Source organism: Ricinus communis, chromosome 10 (assembly GCF_019578655.1).
Source record: "Ricinus communis isolate WT05 ecotype wild-type chromosome 10, ASM1957865v1, whole genome shotgun sequence".
Taxonomy (NCBI): Eukaryota; Viridiplantae; Streptophyta; class Magnoliopsida; order Malpighiales; family Euphorbiaceae; genus Ricinus; species Ricinus communis.
The window spans coordinates 21780889-21805370 of NC_063265.1; the positions used below are offsets into that span (position 1 = coordinate 21780889).

At 30.5% G+C, this 24482-nt stretch overlaps 1 protein-coding gene across 3 annotated transcripts; it reads right to left on the bottom strand.

Moving 5' to 3' along the window:
- Nucleotides 1-2329: 2329 nt before the first annotated feature.
- Nucleotides 2330-7768, bottom strand: LOC8270487 (amino acid transporter AVT1A). Of its 3 annotated transcripts, XM_048380266.1 has the most exons (13): nt 7278-7765; nt 6427-6704; nt 5875-6089; nt 5751-5774; nt 5490-5670; nt 5163-5382; nt 4948-5083; nt 4820-4839; nt 4445-4590; nt 4058-4101; nt 3254-3316; nt 2556-2684; nt 2330-2455 (listed from the first exon to the last, which is right to left on the bottom strand). In XM_048380266.1, exons 1-12 carry the CDS (start codon nt 7463-7465, stop codon nt 2592-2594), a joined length of 1608 nt encoding a protein of 535 aa, XP_048236223.1. In that variant the 5' UTR covers nt 7466-7765; the 3' UTR covers nt 2330-2455; nt 2556-2591. The 3 variants fall into 3 exon arrangements, 2 of the variants coding, with proteins under 2 accessions (XP_048236223.1, XP_015579497.1); XM_015724011.3 differs by having other exon boundaries at nt 2330-2684; nt 7278-7764; XR_007217701.1 differs by lacking the exons at nt 2330-2455; nt 2556-2684 and adding an exon at nt 4190-4332 and having other exon boundaries at nt 3162-3316; nt 7278-7768.
- Nucleotides 7769-24482: the final 16714 nt, after the last annotated feature.

The following is a 24482-nucleotide window of genomic DNA, read 5'->3' on the forward strand; positions in this document are numbered from 1 at the left end:
TAAATACGGATCATCCATTTGCTTTTCTTGAATCTTACTCCCTAATAAAGGCTTTATATGATACTTGTTATGAGCAAATTGTCTCGAATTGTAAACTTTACATGTAATGCTCTAAGCTCCACCAGTGTCCTTGTCATCTAGCAAGTCATTCCTTCATTTCTCTAAATGGTCTTTCTACTCAAAGCACCAACATCGATATTAGCTTTTTCAGGATGATAATCTATGGTACTTCCTTTAATAACTCTATCCATATTCTTTGTCTCTCGTTTAATTCTTTTTATGTAGAAATATATTTCAGAATTTTGTGGTAAGTGAAAATATGAAATATCTCTCCATACAAATAATATCTCCATCTTTTCAATGCATAAGCAATAACTTTTTCATGCATTAGGACGCACCCAAATCCTTGCTTTGATGCATCAGTATAAACCACATATCCTCCATTTCCCTATGGCAAGGTAAGAACCAGTGTAGAAATTGATCTACGCTATAATTCTTCAAAACTGTTTTCACAGTGAATATCCTCATTGAACATAACATTCTTCTTTATCAAGTTTGTTGGTGGCTTAGTAATGATTGAAAATCCTTCAATAAATCTCATGTAATATCCAGTCAATCCAAAAAAACTTCGTACCTCTGACATTCGTACCTCTGACACATTTGTAGGGAGTTCCCAATCCCTAATAGCTGTAATCTTCAATAGATTAGGTTGCACACCATTTTTAGATACAATACGCCCTCAGAATGCAATTTCTTCTAGCCAAAACTCACATTTATTGAACTTTGCATGCAATTGCTTTTCCCTCAAAATTTGCAACACTAATCTCAATTGCTCCTCGTGCCCCCTCACGACTTTTAGAAGAAATTAAGATATTATTGATAAACATAATAATAAACTGATCTAAATATATCTGAAATATTTTATTCACTAATAATATAAAAGTAATATGTGCATTCATCAATCCAAATGGCATCGCAACGAATTCACAGTGCCCATACTATGTCCTAAATACAGTGTTCAATATTTGTACCTCCGCAATTCTCAGCTATCAAATCAATTTTAGAAAACACAATTACTCCTTTCAACTGGTCTAACAAGTCATAATTCGTGGCAAGGGATACTTGTTTTTTATTGTAATCCGTTTTAACTGCCTATAATAAATACACAATCTTAAGCTACCATCTTTCTTCTCATAAATAGCACTAGGGCTTCCAATGGTAATATATTTGGTCTAATAAATCCTTTCTTTCCAACAATTTTTCCAATTGGTTTTTCTTTTTCTAATTCTTTCAATTCTATGGGTGCCATCCGATATGGTGCAATTGACATTGACGCTACTGCCAGTATAGTTTCTATTTCAAAAAAATCAGGTAAGTCTTTAGGAAATACATCCACAAATTCCTTCATTACCGGAACATCTAATACTCTAACACTAACTTTTGATATGTCTACCACATTAGCCAGATAAGCATCTAGCAACTGAAATTAAACAAGATGGCACAGTTTTTCTGTCACCCACGAAGACTACCTCCTTTTGCTCCAAGGTCTTAACAACATGATTTTTAGACAGCCAAATCCATCCCAAAATAGTATCAAAATCCTCAAGTTTTATCACAACCAAGTCCATATGTTGCGCGTACCCATTTATTATTATAGGACAAGATTTAACAATTTTATCTGCAACCACACTACCACCAACAATTTAGTCCCAAAGAGAACAAAAAAAAAAAAAAAGAATAACTTATTAAATAAGTGTTCACCTCTTTTGAAATAGAATCAGCATTAGTTTAGAGAAAAAAGATAAATCAATAATAAGAGAAATAAAAAAATACTTTGTTAACCTCATCAAATTATAATTTTTTTAATTAGATTATATTATTTATAATTGTAATTGATATTTGATTAATTAAAATATTTTAAATATTTAAAATAAAAAAATTGAATTAAGAAGCTTTAAATTTTAAATAAATCTAATTATTATAATATATACATCAATTGATTAATATTCTTGAATTTTGTGCTACCTTTTAATAATTTATTTAATAAAGAATAATAGAAAAATGTGAATTACGTTAAATAAATTGCACGCTTTATACCCTTGACAAACTAATCAGCAACATCCGACTAAATTTTACCAAATAGTTAAAATTAACAGACTACTATAAACAGCTAAACTAAAACAGCCTCCTAATCACTCTAATAGCAGATAAATAGCCAAACAGACATAAAAATACAAAACTGTAAAACTTTTTGTGAACTACTGTTGCAAAACTGTAACTATGAGGTAGCAATGTTCATAAAAATACAATAATAAAAAAATAACTCAACTTGCGTAAAAATCCCATGTAAAACTTTTTGTAAACTACTGTTGCAAAACTGTAACTATGAGGTAGCAATGTGTTGACAAGTTCATACTTTCTGGTATTAGTGGGCTGAATACAGTTTTCTTGAAGGCTACATATGAACATAAAAGCAATCAGTTTCTACATTCAAAGACCTAAATTTCCAAGTCAAGCATTTGTTGTTGCAGGGATGATTAACACATCCAGTTCACCATGAATGCTTGGAAATGTTAGACCATCTGCATGTTTCAGTACTGCTTCACAATTTCTGACAAGGATGAGTAGGCTCCAATGATTGCACAAATGACGCCCGATGCAGCAATTGTGCTGCTCAGAACAATCTGTTTACAGGATAGAGGAACAAGATCTCAGAGCAGCAATGCAAATTTGGTATATTAGCTTGTAATGGATGATCAGAAATACAGTCAAGCAAGTTTACACTCAGTACATAATGCAGTTCTTAGTACTTTCTCACTCTCCTCTTTTTCGAAGAGTTGCAATTCATATATTCTTTTTTTTTTCTCGTGTCAGATTGCGCAAAAAAGTTGTTAACAGAAGCAAGAATGAGCATGCAGAAACACAATGCATACTGCATTCCATTAACAACAGCAGCAAATCCCCGTGCTGAACTACAAATCATTACTATTTATTCCTTCTCCTTTCCCCAAAGAAGTCAAAAGGATTTCAGTAAGAGAGTGCTCATGTCTTCTAATTGCATGCTACTGGTTTTTCAATGGGATATATAAGTAATAATCTTAATACAAACATGAAATAAGAAGTTTCTTCATCTTTTTGAGCATTTCTTGCTTTTTTTTTTCTTTTAATCTCTCTTTCTTACTCTTATCAAGCATAGAAGATATGACTTGGAAAACTGATTTAAATAAATAATAATGAGTTGATGTCTACTTGCCTGAGTCCTTGTAGCTCTCTTCCCTTTTATTTTTAGAAAGCATAAAGACGGCATGATTACAGCCTGAATCAGATCCACATTGAAGAAAGCTTCAGTTCCTTTAGGAAACCATGCATATATATATATATGCGTGTGTGAAACAACAGAGAAACAGAAAAGGAAGAAAGAATAAAGAAAAAGAAGATGAAACAATGTCTCTGAGCAGGACCCTGAGGCAAATATTATCAGGAAATAATGTCGAAATGATTGATACCATAAGTTCATAACATTCTAAACGTCTTAGCCTCTCCTGTAACCAACCCATTAGTATTTATTCTAATTCACATCTGAGAATGCACAACTGTACTGTTATAATTGTATATCTAGCTAATCTACTTTAAGGACACAAGCTGCTCCTACAGTAACCTACCAATTATAGTTAGGTTATAGAAGACAATTGATAATATGTTTTTTCTAGGCAATTAGAGTGTCAACAAGTGAAGGATGTGTGCACCCAATTCTCAATAGTAAAAGTATGGCGACTTAGGAGGAGTTGGGCAGCATGGTTTAACAGCTGTGCAGAAAAGTCACGGATAAAAATGTTACTATTTCTACAGTATGGATCAACGGAAATTTGTGAGAGGATTACCCTAAAGACATTCACTCATATAACCTCACACAGAATATACACTCTGCAGCATTATGACAATAAGTAATGTTTTTGAATTAGCAAATCACAAATCAGACTAGATAGTACTTTTAACAGTGAATGGTTTAGCCAATCATAGAATACATAAAACTTTGGTTTTAGATGTTTGCACATACCACAAGTAGGCAGAGGACAGAACCAATTAAAGCCATCACAAGACCTGCAATAAGAAAAATGATTCCATCTGAGTTGATTATTTTCACATCAGCATCAGATTGTTATTGTTATTGCATAGTGTGCTTATGAACCTATAACATTTCTAAAAGCTAAGGCCAAATGTCGAGTGTGATTATGCTTAGAAGCAGGTAAACTGAGCTCAGTTTCAGTAAGCCTCCCACTGTAGTTCATCAAAGATAGATAACACAGCAAAGAGGCCATAGCCCAAAGTTGCCTGAAAAAATCCAACATAACCTGACTTCGATTTTGTATTCATCCCAAAGTCCCTACTCCAACAACTAAAAAAGAAATGAAAACATTTCAACAAAGCAATTATAAGGATTTACCGAAAAAGGGAAAAAGAAAAGCCACACAGACAGAAGAGAAGACAAGGGCTGTTCTTAGAAAGACGAAGCACCACAAAGTATTTGATACTCCAGCCGGGAGTATCTCCTCTATGCTCCTGGCCAATGGGTTCATCAAGAGTGCATATTTGAGCATTGTCAAGGAAAAAGTAAATAAAATAAATCAAACCTAGAGGCAATGCCACGGGTCAACAGGAGGTCTCTTGTTAAGGAATTTAATTCTATTATTTTAAATCCTTTTTCCTCTTTTAAGCGAGAACCGATATGGAAAACTCAATCTAGAGTTGAAGTAGCATTCGCATGTCAGATGCGCTAATTGAATTTTTGTAACTTAACAATTAATTTTGAAAAGGATATTTGGTGAGAGGGTTGATCACCTGCAAATGATCAAGAAATGTAATTCCATTAGAAACTTTATAACCTTAATTTGTAAATTTCACTTTAAAATACTTATAATTGAAAAAGGAACCAAATCTCCTACTCACAGTAGTCCACAAGGCGACTTTTGAAGTGATGGCATGTCGTGGCATATTCAAGGTTATCTGAGATAGTGTATCTTCACCAAACATGAGAAATCCCATCACAGCAACACTCCCATAAAGTAAAACACACAACATAAAGCTGCAAAACAAGAAAAGAGTATTTGGGGCATGAGAAAAGAAACTTATAAGCATCCATCACCAAAAACAAAGCCTTGTACCATATTGTTGCTGCCTTGGTGTAATTTCTTTTATCAGCCATTGATTGGTAGATATTTGGAAAAACCGAGTGCCCAGAATAACAGAACCCATAGACACCAATTGCAAAGGGAATGCCACTCCACTTCACAACTGGACTGGTGTGATGAAACCCAACTCCGCCTGCCGTACCAAGGAAAAGCACACAAAGAATAATCAAAATTGTTGCTAAAACCCCACCAGCTGCAAAACAGAAATGAAAACAAGGAATTAGATGAAATGCATTGAGTCACTCACTTTTTTGGTAATTCAATGCAGTGAAAGAACTTCAAATAATAAGTTCGCAGCACCTGAAAGGTATGAGATCACACGAAGATCCCTTAGCCAAACTGTTGGTAGAACAACAAGAGCAGTTAGAATTCCGAAGAAGCGCATAGAGTCGAGATGAAAACCAGCCAAATCCAAGGATGTTCCAGGAAATAGCCTGGATAGATTGTCACCCTCCAGAGTAATAAATTCCACACAATATGACTACACAGATAGAAACAAAATTTCAAGAATCTACTCAATAATAGCATAGCAAAGAAAAAAGTAAATCGGTTTTCACTTACATACAACTCTGTGTACAGAATGATCTGCATCAAGATCGAAGAAAACACTACCATCAGAAGCATAAATTTCAAAACTAATGACCAAAAGCGAAAAGAAATTGCAAGCAAGACACATCAAACTCACAGATACAGCAAGACGACCATATTTCCCAAAAGCAGCTTCCCCTATATCTGGATAGGTTACAATGCCTTCTTTGCTTTCAAAGCAATGTCTCATAAGATTAGCTGTGTAACAACATACAAATGCAAAAGCAACCAATACTATCAAACTTGCCCAGCCTGCTTGTTTCATTGTAGAAGGTGTAGAAAGAAGCCCAACTCCAACCATAACATTAACCGCTGTGTCAAGATGATAATGTTCACAAATTAAGCCCAATTAGAAAGTAAAACTTTGATCTTAAGGAGTAAATACAGATATCATTGACCTACTAATCATATATATAAAAATAAAAAGTTTTAGCCCAACTGAGTTTTACCTCTAGAATTTTCTCTAATCATTTAAAACATACACTAGAAGAACTAAAATGCGAGTGACATTTAAGATTTACATCATTTGACAATGAACAACTCGAGTTTAAGACCCTTTACACATATATCTAGAAAAAGATTTCTTATTCTTAAAACAAGAACGACTAAAAAGAATTTTAAAGATCTTATAAACACTGTTAGGCCTTACAGTTGAAGACAGTTTGCGTGAAGCTACATCCATGAGGAATGGGTAATTCACTGCTAGCAAATGAACCTTTTGAGAATGACAATCTAGCTGCCGAGGAGACCTTATCCGAGTCTTCTTGCTGATAATTATTTTCATGATCAGGCAGTAATGGAGACTTTGTATCATTCTCCAGCATACTTCTACTGTACTTCTCAAGACTTGAATACCGATAGCTTTGTGCAAGTCCAAGAAACCCAAAGTTTGGTGACATCGAGATTGTGTAAGAATCAGTTGTTTCTCTGCCCCAGAGAATGAAAAGGCAACAGATCAGATTGACATTGAGATTGAGCAAACAATGTGAGCACTTGATTTTTCTTTTGGCATTAAGATTGAAATTGCTTAAAGACCTTAACATTATTGCAGAAAGTAATTTGAAATTTTTGTTCAGCTGATTTGTGACACTATGAAATCTTAAGAAAACCAATTCTATAGGAATTTTTATTAACATATCAAGAAAAATAACAACCAAAATGCATAGGCATTATTTCATCTAGAGAATTAGTGCTTTCAACTTTCAGGTATACATGTTTAACATGAAATTAATACATGTTAGTCCTTCAATCATGGAAGTCTAGGCAAAAGCAGATAAAAAAGATCTTGATTTGGTGAGTCAGAACATATCATCTCCAGCAGAAGAATGGGTTGATTCGTATGTAACAGTTCTCAATGTAAAATTTTGTAACAGAAATCTTCATATTTGCTTTGGTTCTTCTTAGAAAATAAAATTCTTCACCAAAATTCAATCAGACATATCAAAATTTATTCAATAACACAATTATACATCACGCAAAGCACTTATCAAAATAAATTACCTAAAACTCTGTGGCCATTGCTGAGAAGAAAAGGTACCATCATGTCTACTACCAGTACTATTGCTGCTGCTGCTTCTACCACCAATCTCAATCTTGTTCCCTTCTACATCTCCACCATCGTTATCATCACTGCCATCCAAGAAAAACTCTGTTGTTTCTTTATCTTTGTCACTAATCTCCACCGCCATTGACACAAGAAACCAACTTAAAGAAAGCAAGCAACCCAAGAAACTAAATTCAAGAAACCAAGAAAACAAGTTGATGACACTTTCCAAGGTAAAGGGTTATATCTGAAAGCTGGCGGTTATGTGGGTAAGTTGCTATCTTTTCCTAGACCGATGGGTTCATGATTGTCACCGTACATTTATATATATAGTATGTGGGCTTCTCGAAACTGCTAGTTTTTCTTTTTCTTTAAATTTATTATCTTTTGTCTTTGTTGAAATGAGATTTGCGTTTTTTTAGAGAAAATAAAAGAAATGCTTATTTGGTGATTTTCATGGCTGTGCTTCTGCTGGTTATGAGTGGGATAAGACTGACAGTCGACAAAGACTAACATGGCTTTTTATCCGTTGCATGGCAAGTTTCGTGTACAAATTTTGTTTTTCTTTTAAATCTTTTGTTGTCTTCTGTATTATTAATATCCTTCGTATTAGTTTCCTGTACATTTTAAATAGTTTATTCCTTTAACTAATTTTATATTTATATCCCTCGTATGATGCCCTCAATTTTCTTCTTTTTAAAAAAAAAAAATAAAAATAAAAATTGGATGACTCATTAAACCTACCTAAAAAATTAACATTCAATTTTTAAATTTGTATCGATTAATCAGTTTAACATTTTAATTTCTGATTGAGTCTTACATATATTTAAATTTTACATTTTTAATATTTAAACACTATAATTTTAAATTTAATCTAACATGTATATAAATTTTTCTTTTAGTAATATTTAAATATTTTTATAAAGTATATGTGAACATATTGAATAAAGATATGTGTCAAAAAATATCAAAATATTATAAAAAAATAAATTTAAGTGTGTTAGATTGAATCAAAAATTAAAAAATTAAACAAACTAAATAACTAAAATTAACCACATAAATATACATTTGGCCAAAATAATGATTTTAGATCCAATATTTTGATTCAGTTAGGCAACAAACAATATGGATTGCGCACTATATTGCTCAAAAGTTTCATGTTCACCTTATAGCTCAAGAAAGATTAATTAAAAGTTCCAAAAGATCTGAAGAGTAAAATGCAATATAAATCTAATTAATTCTTAAGAATATTTATTGTATGTTTTTTATTAAATTATAAATAATTAGTTTTTTATTCAATTTATTTTAAAAATCACTTAGTAAAAAAGGAAGTGATCGAGCGATAAAAAAAGAATATATAAGGAGCTAAAGAAAAGATTTAAATAAAAATAACAAAATAATAGAATATTTTTAACATTTGTTTTATCTCTTCTTGAATTTGAGGAGATGTAACTCTTAAAAAGTCTTAAGAAATGAAGATCAATCAAAGAATTTTTTGAAGTCTTATTCTTTTAGTATGTTTTTTATAATAAATAAGAAGCATGAATACTTTTAAATCATAATTCTCTGTCACAAGAAGTATATCACTACAAGAATATCTCAGTTTTACGGTAGAAAAATAGCTATGGATATTGTTTGCCGCTAATAGCAACAAAATAGAAAAGGATTAACGACGGAAATAGGTAGAGCCAATTATAAGGAAAACATCGAGATAATTGCAACTGATTAACGACGAAACATAGTGACAGAAATAGTCAGTCGCTAAATCTGTCACTATAGTTAGCGCCATATAAGAAAACATCGATATAATTGCAACTGATTAACTTCGAAACATAGTGACAGAAGTAGTCAGTGGCTAAATCTGTCACTATAGTTAGCACCAATATATAGCGCCAAAGCTAGCGAGAAACTGGCTACAAATAGCAAGAAATTATTTGATAACGAATTCAAATACTTAGTTAGTGTGGCGAGAATGTATTTTTGGACTGAATTTAGTGACAGATACAGGTCCATTACTAATTCGTTGAACTTCTTATAAGCAAAACACATCGTTTTATTAAATCCTAATTAGCAACGGATTGATTCGCCGCTAGTCTGCTGCTAATATGGAATAAGAATATCCAGCAACATCCCCTCTCCACAAAAAGAAATTCTCTAAATTTCCTCTTATAAAAATCCTTAAATTCCTAACTTAGGCCCTAACTCTCCTTACTCTTTATGTGTTAGTTTCTCTGTCAATACCAATTTAAGAAGAAAGAAGAAGAAGGAAACATAATATCAGCAGGTAAGTATAGGTTTTTAATTTACTTTTGAATGTTTTGTAATTCTTTTCTTGTTAATGTATTTTGATTTTCTTATTTTCTCAGTTTGGGGTTTAGGAAGAAGAAGAAGAAGAGTGAACGAGACAATTTGGAAAAAAGAAAATGAGGCAATTTCTTTTCCTTTGGTTAGTAATTTTGTTTAACATGTATTTTTCTCCTTTAGTTTTAGAAGAAGAAGAAGAAGAAGAAGAAGCATTTGATTGTTTGTTTTTTCCTTATATTTTTTTAGTTTATTTTCTATAATTTGTTAATATTACTGTTTTGTATTAGTTTAGTTTAATTTAATACATTTAGTATTTTAATAGTTATTTTTAATTTTTCTGTACTTATTTTGAATATATTTACCATTAAAATTTTTTAATTTATATTTATTGTTTTAACTATTTAAATTTATTTGTTTTTATTAATTTATTGTTTTAATTGTCTTGATTGTTTCTATAAGAATTTTATATATTTATTATTCTTTTATAATTTTAATTGTTTATATTATTCTATTTTAATATATTTACTATTCACTTGTTTTGATTTATTTGTTATATAATTCTTATATATTTATTTAATTATCTATTCTTTGTTATAATTGTTAAGCTTTTATATATTGTGTCATTATTTGTTTTATAATTTTAATGTTAAATTATTATTCTATATTTGTTATAATTTGGATGTTATATATTTGTATTATATGTGGTAAGAAATTATTGTCATTTAAATAAAAAAAATTGATTGTTAAAAAATTCGTTAGTTAACTAGAAATTGAGATATTAATTTGAAAAAAGATTTAAAAATATGGATTGTGAATAGGAAGTCGTGGCGTATAGGATCGGGCAAAATATTTGAAATTTAGTGGCCCGACTTGAAAAAATTATTAAAAATCTGTTTTCTGCAGGATTATGTACCCATTTATACGAGAAGTTTAGGTTAAGTATTAGAAGAAATGCTGTCCAAATATCGGTAGAAATCACGGTTGCATTTCTTTTGAAAAATATTGTGAATATTACATTGTGTCGTGTAGGGTTGGGCAAAAATATGAAGTTTGGTAGCCCGACTCAATAACATTATTAGAAGTATTCTTTTCTGCAGGAATATGGACTTGTTTTTACGGAAAGTTTAAGTTCAATTTTACAGGAGTTTCAATAGAAGTTAAGGTAGCATTTCATTTGAAAAATAAATAATATTCAAATCATTAAATCTGTAATTACAAAATAAATAAATTTAACTTAATTAGTAAATAGAATTAAAATAATTAGCATAAACTTAAAATTCACACTATATTAGATAATGCATTTGACGCCGTAAAAACCCTTTCAATGCCTCTTTTTTGGACAGTGAAAATTTACCGAATTGTCCAAAGTGGAAATTTAGAAATACAAATCTAAACTCTGCATGTTACAAATGATCTTTCTAGTTGTAATTTATGCATTTATAGAAAATTTGGTTCGTTTCCTTCTTATTATTCTCTGTTTGCATATTGAAAAATGTGTCGCTTCACATAATGATCTACAAGTATAGGTTATTTGTGTGAGTTGACATTTTTTTAAATTGGTGTAATCGGAGAATTATGGAGAAATGCTACTGAAAGTTTGTAAAAAGTATGTTACTAGCTAGTTCATTTGTTAACCCTTTATATAAGACATTGCATTTCTAAATGAGTAGGTTCCTACTTTCAAAAATTTATTGCAGAGTTATAAGGAGTTATTAAGAATATATTTAATTAATAAGTAGTAAAAAATTAAAATATAAATAATTAAGGTTGTCCATTTTAAATAAACAGGATGAGGCCAGATTGTCAATGAATGGACAAAAAGGCTTGTACGTGGTTTATTGAATCTTTATTTCGTTACTAGTGTCGAAGAGTTCATTCAATGCCTATAGTCATCTTGAATTTATAGATGGGAGTGAATTAGATGTACTTGTAAGAAACAGTAGTGTTAGAACCGAATGTTTCAGAATGAAAAGATAGTGAGGTTATATCTATATAGGAATAGATTTATGGTGACTTATTATGATTAGATATAAAACAAGGAAAAATCCTAATTCTTCAGTAGAGCATAATGAATACAATCATTCAATATTTGACTATGCTAAACCATCAAATCCATACTAATCAATGGTACTTGATGATGTTGGTGCTTTACTTAATCCTAATGATATAAAGGAAACATCAAATTCATAGGTATAAAAGTTTATGATATATCGAAGGCTTTAGATAAGGACTTCTAGCGTAGTTATGAGAAGCATTCATAGTTATCACTTGTTGCTCAATTGATGAATCTGAAGTTTGAGTGCCATATGTCGCAAGAAAATTTTGATGAAGTGGTATGACTAATGAAGGAGATTATGCCTTATGGTAGTTTGGTGCCAAATAATTTTTATAAAACGAAGAATCTTGTGCAGGCTGGAAGTTTACTAATTGCGAAGACCCACTGTTGTAACAATGAGTGCATTAGATAATGATTTGACAAGCTATAAGTTTTATGGATTTCCATAGTATAAGAGGCAATATAGAGAGAGCAAACAGTTACCTCTTATAACAAGATGTACTACTTTCCTATGAGTCCTCGCCTTTAGAAGTCAAAAATGGTGAAGAAATGATTCTTCTTAGAGAAGAATGAGTGAATGCTCACAAGAAGCACAATCACAAGAATAAGCAAGCAATGGCTATTCTTGTGAGTTGCTTTTCTAGAGAAGAATGTGGGAGAGTGTAACATTGCACTACGGCTCATCAAATTTGGACTATCTTAGAGAACTATCACGAAGGCACCAAACAAGTTAAATCAAGGAAGATCCAAATGTATGTCACTGAATATGAGATTTTCAAGATGAAGCCAAACGAGTTTGTCACCGACATGAAAAATAGGCTTCTCACTATCATCAACAACATGAGAAAATTTAGAAAGCATTATGATCTAGTGGATATCAATAATAAGATCCTTAGGAGTCTTCTCCTTTGGATAAGTATGATGCTAGGCGTGCTAATACTGAAGAAGTAAATAAGGGCCTTGGGAAGATACCTACGGATGTTCTCATAGGAAAACTTCTAATTCATGAGATGTCTCTTATCAAGAATGAATTTGATAGAGATGGTGGGAAGAAGAAGACACTAGCACTCAAGGCTAGCACAAAGGCTCAAGAAGCAAATAATGTCCTAAGCGATGATAAAGATTAGAGGGAAGCTCAAAGTGAGAGTGATGATATGACCCTCATCACCAAACATGTCAAAAGAATTCTTGAGGCTAAAAGGAGAAGAAGCAATAAGCCTTTCACAAGCAACAAACTCTTTTTCAAATCAAGATCAAGTAAGGACCAGAAAGATGAAGTCACTTACTATGAGTGCGGAAAGCATGGATAAATCAAGCCAAATTGTTCCAAATATTTGAAGAGGAAGAAGGGAGACAAAGTAAAAAAAAGGGCTTGAAAGCTACTTGGAGCGATACTTCCTCATCCTCAAATAATAAAAGTGAAAGAGAAGAAGAGGCCAACCTTTGCTTCATGACCGACATGGAGGATTCTCATGAGGTATGTTCTACTTCTTATTCATGCAATTTTTATTCTTCTTGTGCATCTTCTCATTCTTTTGGTGATAATGCATTGGATGAACTTTTATAAAATATGCTTTCAAAACTAAGTTTTTATAAAAACAACTGCTCAAGCTTGGAAGAAGACCTTGAGAGGTCAATGAAAGAAATTGCTTCTTTAAAAACTTCCAATGATGATCTAAAGAAATCATTGAATAAAATCTCAAATGAAAAACTCTTTAAAGAAAACAATTCTTTGAAAAATAAAGTTGAGGAGCTTAGGAACTCAATTTTAAGATTTCACAAAGGGAAAGAGTCTCTTGATACACTAGTTGTATCCCAAAGACCTCCCCTTGTGAGATATAGACTTGGATTCAATGGAGCTTCAATTTCTATATCTCAAACATCCAATACCATAAATTTTATTAAGGCCACTCAACCTCCAATCATTGAGAGAAGCTCTAATAGTCTCAAAGGATAAAGCATACACTAAACCTCATATTCAAAACAAATGGAAAGGTACACATGCTCCAATGGCTAAGCCAAAAGGAGCAAAACATATATTTATGTATAGGATATCAAAAGTCAACAAATCTTGCTCATGCATGTGTGATGATGTGAATCGTGTGAGGTCCAAACCCAAGTAAAAGTGGTAAGAAGACCAAATCTAATTCCAAGGTCACTTGCCACTATTGTATGAAAGTTGGACATATCAATGTTAAATGTTAAATAAGGAAGATGCATCTCTTCATAGATGGATTTTCTAAAGCTAACTCCAAAGGACCCAACCGTGTTTAGGTACCCAAAATCAAGTGATTTAATTCTTTTTGTAGGTGCGTCTTAAATCCACAAGCACAAATCTTTGGCATGTTGATTGTGGATGTTCAAGGCATATGTCGGGTGACAAAAGCCTCTTTGTAAATGTCAAGGAATATGATGGAGGAAAAGTTATATTTGAAAATGATGCCAAGAGTAAGGTAATTGATATTGACTCCATTGGTAAGGATGGTATATCTTTCATTGATGATGTTTTTTAGTTGATAGATTAAAACATAATTTACCGGGTGTAAATCCATTTTGTGATAAAAGCAATAGAGTTACTTTTGACTCAAATAGAAATCTTGTCAATAGCCTAATGGATGACAATGTGATATTGAAAGGAGAAAAAAGTAATAATACTTACATAATTGACCTACACAAAATTGTTAATCAATATTTCAAATGTCTTATTTCTATTAGTGATAAATTTTGGCTATGGCATAAAAGACTTGGTCATGCAAATATGGAGCTTCTACACAAATTAGTCAAAGAGGAACTAGTAAATGGACTCCCCAAATTGAAGTTCATCAAGGATAAGCCTTCTAAACCATGTCAAACGGAAAAACAATATCTATCATCTTTTAAGTCTAAAACCATTGTAAGTACTTCTAAACCACTTCAACTACTACATATGGATTTGTTTGGACCTACAAGAGTAGCTAGTTTGGATGGAAAGTCATATACATTTGTGATTGTAGATGACTACTATGGATTTACTTAGGTTTATTTCCTTGCTCATAAGAATGAAGCCTTTAACATTTTCAAATCTTTTACAAAATATGTTCAAAATGAAAAAGGATATTTGATTTCTTCTATGAGAAGTGATTATGAAAAAGAATTTAAAAACGATCTTTATGAAAACCTTTGCAAAGAATTTAGTATTTCACACAACTTTTCATCCCCTAAAACACCACAATAAAATGGAGTTATGGAAAGGAAAAATAGAACACTAGTGGAAATAGCTAGAACTATTTTCAATGAGTATAGAATTCCTTTCTACTTTTGGGTGAAAGCCTTTAATACTAGTTGTTATGTTGCAAATAGAGTTTTCAAAAGCTCTTTGTTAAATAAAAAACCTCTTATGAGCTTTAGAATAGAAGAAAGCCTAAACTTTATTTTTTAAAGTATTTGGATACAAATGCTACATTTTGAATACTAAGGACAATCTTGAAAAACTTGACTCTAAAACCGATATTGGAATCTTCCTAAGCTATTCCACCTCAAGCAAAACTTATAGAGTCTTTAACAAACGTACTTTAGTAGTTGAAAAGTTTATGAATGTTATTTTTTATGAATCTAGCAAGCTTGATATTGGAAAAGGTATTTGTGTTAATGATCTTGTAGGTGCATTTGAGGAGCTAAATATCAATCTTAATGACCTATCAAAAGAAGTTGACAAACTCATAGAAGGGAATCAAGAAGATCAATAAAATCATAATGCAACTCAATATTTTTAAGAATTGGAAAATTCACAAAGTCTTCCCAAAGAGTGGAGCTTCAAAAAGGATCATCCCCCTACTCAATGTATTTAAGACTTATCAAAGTGTGTAAGTACTCATTCCAAACTCGTAGCTTTAAATAATCTAGCCTTTGTTTTTCAATTTGAGCCAAGGACTATTGATGAGGCTCTAAATGATGAGTGTTCGGTGATTCCTATGCAAGATAAACTCGACCAATTTGAGAGAAATAAAGTATGGAAACTTATTTTTAGACCTAAGGGTCACCAAATTATAAGGTGTAAATGGGTATTTAGAAACAAGTTGGATGAGCAAGGCTAGACTGGTTGCAAAAGGATACAATCAAGAGGAAGGCATTGATTATGATGAGACCTTTGCTCCGGTTGCTAGATTAGAAGCTAGTAGGATACTCTTAGCCTATCCTCATTACTTGAATTTCAAACTCTTTCAAATGGATGTCAAAAGTGCTTTTCTAAATGGTTTCATAGAAGAAGTGTATGTTGAACAACCTTCTAGTTTTGAACATCATGGGTTTGCAAACCATGTCTATAAACTAGCTAAGGCCTTATATGGTTTAAAACAAGCTCCTAGAGCTTGGCATGAAAGATTTAGCTCATTTTTATTGCAAAATGGTTTTTTAAAAGGAAAGGTTGACACAATACTTTTTTATAAAAACTCATAAGCATGATACTTTAGTTTTTCAAGTGTATGTTAATAATATAGTATTTGGTGCTACCAACGAATCCTTGTGTGAGGAATTTTCCAAGTGCATGACTAGGGAATTCGAAATGAGTATAATGGGCGAGCTCAAGTTTTTTCTAGAATTGCACATCAAGCAATGCAAGGATGACATCTTCATCAACTAATCCAAGTACACAAGATTTCCAAGATACCAATGAGCACATCAACAAAGTTGGACAAGGATGAGAAGGGTAAACTTATTGATGAGAAGAAATATAGAAATATGATCGGATCTTTACTCTATCTCACAGCTTCTAGACCCGATATCATGTTTAGTGTATGCTTGTGTACTCATTTTCAATCTAGTCCTAAAGAGTCTCACTTGCATGTCGTTAAGTGAATCTTAAAATATCTTTATAGAACCATGCATCTAAGTCTTTGGTGTCCAAAGGATACATCTTTAACATAATTGGCTTCTTCGATGCCAATTATGCGGGTAATCTCTTAGATAGAAAGAGCACTTTCGGAACTTGTCATTTACTAGGAGAATGTCTAGTATCTTGGTTTAGTAAGAAGCAATTATTGGTCGCCTTATCCACTGCTGAAGTGGAATACGTTGCGTCGGATGTTATTATACCCAGAATTTAATTATACCCAAATTTTATAAATAAAACAACAACTTAAGGATTATGGCCAAGTGCTTAGTCACATTCTAATCAAATGTGACAATACTAGTGCAATCAACCTATCTAAGAAACCTATTCAACATTCTATGAGCAAGCACACTAGAATTCATTGATACGAACAATCAATTTTCTGACATCTTCACCAAACCCTTTAATGAGGATAGGTTAAACTTCATTAGGAGAGAATTAGGCATGTTTGATGGAAGTTTTTTAAATTGATTGCTCCTTGATTGTTTTAAATATGAATAGAATCAAACTTAGATCAATGAGACAATTTTATTGGTTGAATCATCCATTCATACATCAAACGTGAATTGCATATAATGTGGGACAAAAGAAGACATCACTTGTGTTTGATTTTCAATCATTTTATGCGAAATTTCAAAATTTACGGTCGCGAGCCTTGGTAGCGGTTGTGAAACATGGAAAAAATTGAAGCATTGCTTCTATGGTAAAACTTGCCTATTTTCACAATCGTGACCCTTGCCATCACAGTCACAAAGCTAGTCAAACTAGTTGTTCTGACAAGAATTTGAAATTCGCAGTCGCACTTTATGGTCGCAGTCACAAATTGCATGATTTCTGCAAAAATTTAGACTTTTATTTTGAATAATTTACGAGGAGTTACACCTCTTAAATGTAATTTTACTATTTTTTTAACTCATTTTTATGTATAAATACCCTTCTAGGCCATATTGCATGCATTTTAACTCTCTCAAACCTTTCTTAAGCATTTTTTCTCTTTCTCTCAAAGTTTTTCTTTAATCTATACTTTCATCTCCATCTCATCTCTCTCTCTCTCTCTCTCATGGTTCCTAAGAGCACCACTTCTCAAAGGCATAAGGGCAAGGGTAAGGCCCAAGATGCAGACCTTCTTGCCTCATTATTAGATATTCCCACAAGAATGAAGGGAACTACTCAAGAGGCAAGAACAAAATACAAGACTCTTACTAAGAAGAAATTTAAGGAATCAAGAGCCCCTCTCAATGTTGATTTCTAAAATATTGGGATATATGAAGATGTCATCAAGCACTTCAACAACATCCAAATGGAAAGGTTAGTGTACCCTAGTTTGGATGGACACAAAGAACTAACCTTGGAGTTCCTAAGTTCTCTTGAAGTAAGCAAGAGGCAAGGAGGAGATATTGGATATTTTGGGATCTCCTTCAATCTTTTTGGGTAAAGATGGTAATTAACAAAAAGTAAACTTGGAGGGACCTTCAACTTCTAAGAACATGGCATTACGAGACTTGACGATTTACAAGTAAGTTTGGTTTCTTTCTAGAAGGAGATTTCTATTGAAACTAAACTTGACAAAAACTCTAATGCCAAATAATTTAAGTCCCTTCTTCATTGTACTCTTCATAGGATTATTACACTAACCATTCATGGAAGGTGTGATGGTAATGAGAAGATTGTGATGGTAATGAGAAGATCACGCAAAAGGATCTTTGCATCCTTTATGGTATGGTCCACAATAAGCCCATCAAATTAACATATTTCTTGATTGGTAATCTTCTCCACCTCTTAAAATATTTTTGTGGTTATGCCATGGTTTCATCTTTTGTTCCATGATTGTAAACTACTTTTAGCTTCTAACCCCTTCAAACCTTGCCTTTCTCAAAACCCCTCTACCCTTGAGCACTAACTATATAACCATTCAATACTTTCTTTGCTCTAAAGTTCTAAAGAAAAATAATGATGAATCCTTAGAAGTTATTTTGGATGCTAGTGCTATGTAATCAATGGAATATTAGCAAAGGAGAGAAAAAGGGCACGTTTGAACATTAAGGTAGGTGAAGAGGAAGAAGGTCTTGTTGAGGAAACTAGAAGTGAAGAAGAAAGGGCGAAGCAAGAAACAAATGTACCTCAAGGGAGGATCACTCTAAAGGATAATATGTTATCTTCATTATAAGACAAGCGAAAAGAATTGAGAAGTTCTATAGGCTCTCAACATGTTCATGAAAATCTCATCAAAATGAAAAAGCATAATAAGATATCTTATTGCCATCCGAACTCTTAGTACTTATCCGATTATGAGTATAGTAATGAGAAAGATGAAGAGGAAGAAGAGACTAGTGGTTCTAAGGCTATCTAGGAAGCCACTTCTTTTTTAATCTCATCTTGCATTGCATACAAATCTTTCATGCTTTTCACCTTTTTTTCATTATTGTTAGTTTCTTTTTTGTTCCCATCTATGTAATTTCTCATTCTAATTAATATGGTTCATCTTATTGTGCCTAATTATTCCCTAATGTATGTCTTTTGTCTAATTTTCTCTTGAATTTGACAAAAGGGGAGAAAGGTATAGAGCAAAAATATTAAGGGTATAAATCAAAACTATCTATTAAATTAAATTATGTGTATAAATTGAGAGGGAGTAAGAATTAAGGAGAATCACATATTTAAACCTTCTTAATCTATTGTATTTTTCTTACTCTATTTTATTTTGCTCAATTTTTTTTGTTAAAATCAAAAAGGGGGAGATTGTTAGTATAAGTGCCTTGTCACATGGCCTATTCTCCTATATTTTGATCTTAACAAATAAATTGATACTTGGACTAATATTTTTGTTAAGTTTCATTATAGTATAAGTAGTGTAAAAATTGCGACCGCGCCACAAGGGCACGTCCGTGAAAATCAACAATTTAGTGGCAGCAACTTTTAGTCTACAATTGATCAAAATTGCGATCGAACCATGTAAGACGGGACCGCAAAAAGTGAAAGTTTAGAGACAAAAGACTCTGGCCTTAAATAGTCTGAAATCACAACCTCACCTCATGAAGGAGTGACCGCGAATATTAAAGACAGAAGTATCCGTTAGAAATCGCCAAGGGTCATATTAGGAAACCGTCAGTATCACGATGCCACGTCAGATAGTCATTGGAGGATTTCCAGAATTGCGACTGCGAGGCAAGAAGTGTGACCGCAAATTTCATTATGACAAGTGCATTTAATGCACTGTCTTAAAATAAAAATTAGTGGATTTATTGATGCATGAGAAAAACGGCTCTCTTAGTTTTTAAGGCTATAAAAGCCACACCAAATGATCATTTAAGGTTGATCAATAACCTCTATAAGCCCCAATTATTGTGCATTCATTTCTTTTCTTCTTGCAATCAATATTTCTCTTATTTGTGTTGTTGGAAGAGCTTGAATGCTCTTGTAAGGATTATTGTATGAGCCTAGGTATTAAAAACATAAGGAATTGGTTGTTGAGTAACCATTAATACTCAAGGGTTAAGGGACTTGGTGAGGGATTAGTTTATGAAAGGAAAATGTTTAATATTAACCTTAGAAAACACCAAGTTGTTGGGTGAACTTGTAAAACTCAAAAGTTGTAATCAAAATGATTATAGCGAAATATTTAAGTGTGACCTTGAGGAGTAGATGTAGGAAGGATCGTTCCCAAACCACTATAAACCTTTGTGTCATTTTCTCTAACCATAACTCTCTTTCAATTCTCTTTATTCTTTTTTAAACTTTTATGTGTCACCTAAAATTATTTAATTCCGCAAATTAAGGTCACAAGTTCAATCTCCCTTCTTGGTTCCAAGGGACAATAAATAGTAAAAACTTATGTTTAAATTCTTCGTACAACTCGGCGATCTTTGCGCTTCATAATAGCTATATGAAATCACAATTTAACTTTGTAGTCTTTACGTGAGTCCAATTACAAGAAGATCACAAAAGAAATTCTACTACTAGCATTTTAGATCTATTAAATTCCATGAAATCTTTCATAAAAAATTCAAATAGCATCATAACTCCATAAAGAGAATTGAATATAAATTCCATAAAAAGAATTAGATACTCCATGAAAAAATTCAGGAAATCCTAATAATCAATAAGAAAATAACAAACAGATTTGAAAAACTTGTGTTTATTGAATCAAACAGAGTAATATGAAAAAACAAGAATAAGGGACTACCACTGAGCTAAAGAATGATCGGATGAGCCAAAAGTAAAAAACCTAAATAAAAAATAATAGAGAAGAAAAAGAAAAAAAGGCGGGTAAGTTTGTTTTTATTTATTATGATTTTCTTAAATAACATGAAATGTAATAATTATAGAGCAAGAGAACTTAATAATTTTAACTTAAAAACAAATACTTTATATATTAACATATATAATGATACTAACAATAAATGGTGTTTTAGACGGTGTAAGCTGGTATCACTTTAAAAGTAGGGCTCCAATCTCAAGTCTCAAAGCCTTTTTAATATTAATAATATTTTATATTTAAATGTATAATATTTCAGCTGCAATAATTAATATTTTTATTGGCTAATGGTAAAATAAATTGTCTTTTTCCCTATTATTATTGTCTTTAATACAATATAAGATGTAATAATTATGGGGCATGGAAATTTTAGTAATTTCAATTTAAACCAATAGAACTAGCAATTTGGTCATACTATGTTTGGATGATTATTTTATTTATTTTATATTTAGAATTTTTATCTTATATATTATATACTATTTAATTTGTAACTATAATAATATAAAAAAGAAGTCAAGTTTTGTTTTTATTTTTATAATATTCATTATATTTATATTAATATTTTCGTAATACATTTTTATAAAATTTATATATTTATTATATACCAAAATAAATATACATTGTTAATTTTATTATTTATTTATTTTTTATACTAATAAATTTTATATATAATAATTATTTTTAATAAACTAGATCACTAAAATTTTTACTATTTATTCTTTTATTATTATTACTTTTTAATATCACGTATATATACGCACACTTTTCGTGATTTATTATAAGTTATTCAATATATCAAAAATTTCTGTTAATTATTTTTATGTTTCAATTTAATATTTTTATATTTTTATTAATATTAATATTATTATTTATTATTTATTTTTATATATATGAATATAAATATATATTTTATTATAAAAATAATAAAATTTATTATTAATACATTGTAGATATAACAATTATTATACTTCTTATTATATTTTTTAATAATAGAATAATTTTATATTTGAATATGAGTTTTTACAATATTTATTATTAATATTTAGAATTTAATTTAACTTTTGTATAAATATTTATAATTAATATTTTTATAAATATATCACATCTTATTTTTTTATTAAATAATATTATGACATATGGCATCATAAATTTCTACCATATAAAGTCTTACTATATATATATATATATATAGTCAATAATAGGCTGAGATGACTTTAAAAATTTACCTTTGACTCTTAGTTTCAATAAGCTCTATAAAAACAAAAATAATAATGATGAAGATGACAACCACCACGCCACTGACTGTGATAGAAATAATAACACAAACTATGAACTTGAGTATAAGATTCTTTTCAACTGTAATAAAATTAGTTTTTGGTCATTGGTGAAATTATTTTCTATTACATTAGTCTTGAATATGATAAATGTAGATTTATGGAAGAATTTACTAATTTAAATTTGAAAATCAATAAAAACTCTAAATAACTGAATAATTTGAAATATAAAAATTGAATTATATCAAAGTAAATAATTGAATTATAAATTGATAAATATTTACTATATTTCCATAAATTTAACGTACTTATAATGCTAGTACTATTAAAGAAAAAAATTCTAACATAACATTTGAAAAACATAGCAACAATTGTGTAATTTACAATTAAAATTGCACTAGATTTAAAATTTAAAAGAATTAAATTGAAATTCCATTTAATTCATTATATTTCTAAATACTTTGTTTATGGTGTTGAAATGTGAGAAAACACAATAACCCACTTGCACGTCTTGCCTCTTATTAGTATTGTGAAATTGAAAACCAATAACTTGAATTAAAAGTCAAAAGATAACATGTTATTAGAAATTATGGAGCAAGGGATTTTAGTAATCATTAGATTAGGGAAATGCTCTTTTGAACGAATCCTAAGAAGAAGCTGCAATTGGAATGCTTTCAATGGCCACACTGTGCCATTGAATGCCGAAGTTTGAATTTGAAAACCAATAATTTGAACTTCAAGAGCTTGTTTGGTATTGCTATTTGCATTGCTGTTAGATTCTGATGTTACTATTTTTAAAATTGTTGATTTGAAAGGCATTGCTCTTGGTTTTTGCTGATGTCGTTTCCAAAATTATTGATCAGAAAAGCACTAATCACATTAATCATAAAAGTTGTTTAAGTATTTCGTAATAAAAAAAAATTATTGTTAAATGAAAAGTAATTTATTAAGTGTTTGGTAAAATTGATATTTGAAGCTATTATAAGTAAAATGATCGAATTAGACAAATGTTTGTAAAGATGAAATAAATAGTAAATCTTTTATAAGAACTAAATTCCTTATAATTAATATCAATTATATAAAATTAATTAATTAATTTTAAAAATATTAAAATAATAAAGTACTAAAAAGTAAAAATAATAAAATAATACATGAATTGAATTACTTATTAAGAAATATGAGTTATTTAATAAAATTAATCCCTATATGAAATTTAACTATTGATAGGTTCATATTATGTATATATATTTAAGGTATTTTAGTATTTTAATACTAATATTTTAATACATAATATGTGAAAATAAGTGCTTATAATCTCACTTTAGCTTTATTATTTAATTTGATGTGTTAATAGTAAAAAAGGAAGAATATGAGCTAAATATTCATAAATGGACTTAAATAAAGCTGTTGCTGTTAAAACCTAGAATTAAAAGCGCGTAGACTATTAACTTCACAAGCCTGCCGAATATATGAAGGCCTGAGGAGAGACTAATTAAGTCTTTTATGTAATTATGGACCATTATCAGTTATTTGTTTTATTTAGGATAGTTAAGAAGATAACTATGAGAAGTGTTGTGCTTAGAGAAGGAATCTCTATAAAAGGAATCTCTACAAGTAGTGGAGATCAGTTATACGACAAAAGATATACACACATTCACCCAGTCAGACAGATCATTTTTTCTCTCATGATCTCTGGGTTGTATACTTACATAAACACTTTAGTTTAGTTGTTTATTATTCTTTTAAGATCTAAGAAGCTTTTCAAGAAGTGGAGAGTAAAGACTAATCATCTTCCTACTTAAAGAATTCTTGATTTAAAGAGAGTTTTTACTTTTTATATTATTTTATGTCTTTCTATTTAATTATAATGACAATCATATTAAATATGTTAGCTTAGTTTCATAAGTATTTAAGTCAGTCTTTTTGCTATGCGTGAATTTTGATATTTATTTATTTGATGAATGATTTCTTTATTTTCATATTTTTTAATAGTTTTAATTATTATTGTTAGTTGACCATCATATCAATTTGATAATAATACTTGTTATATAAATATTTAGGTTGAATGTATTAGAGACACCATCTTTACTTCAATCTATGTAGGTATAAGAGACTTTAGTTGCATCATTAGTTTGAATAGCCAAAGAAAAAGGCACATCACCATCTCATTCATTAGATCTATGGTTAAAATAAATAAAAGGACTACTTAATAGATGACTACGCTAAATACTAGTTTTATTATATAGTTTAAATACATCATAATTATTACATATTTATATTAAAGTTTATTATATTTGTTTTATATTTTATTTCTATGAAATATTAAATTTGAGTGTTTAGATAAATTTTCAGTGTTCTTATATCTTAATTAGTCTTTATAATACAAGTTTTACAGTTTCTTGTGAA

Bases quoted from the DNA above. Each gene is read 5' to 3' on its own strand.
- LOC8270487 (XM_048380266.1), bottom strand. From the start codon at position 7,465: ATGGCGGTGGAGATTAGTGACAAAGATAAAGAAACAACAGAGTTTTTC. The intron at 6,705-7,277 runs GTAATTTATTTT...TCTCTGGGGCAG, and splicing joins CAATGGCCACAGAGTTTTAG to AGAAACAACTGATTCTTACA. The intron at 6,090-6,426 runs GTAAGGCCTAAC...ATCTTGACACAG, and splicing joins CACGCAAACTGTCTTCAACT to CGGTTAATGTTATGGTTGGA.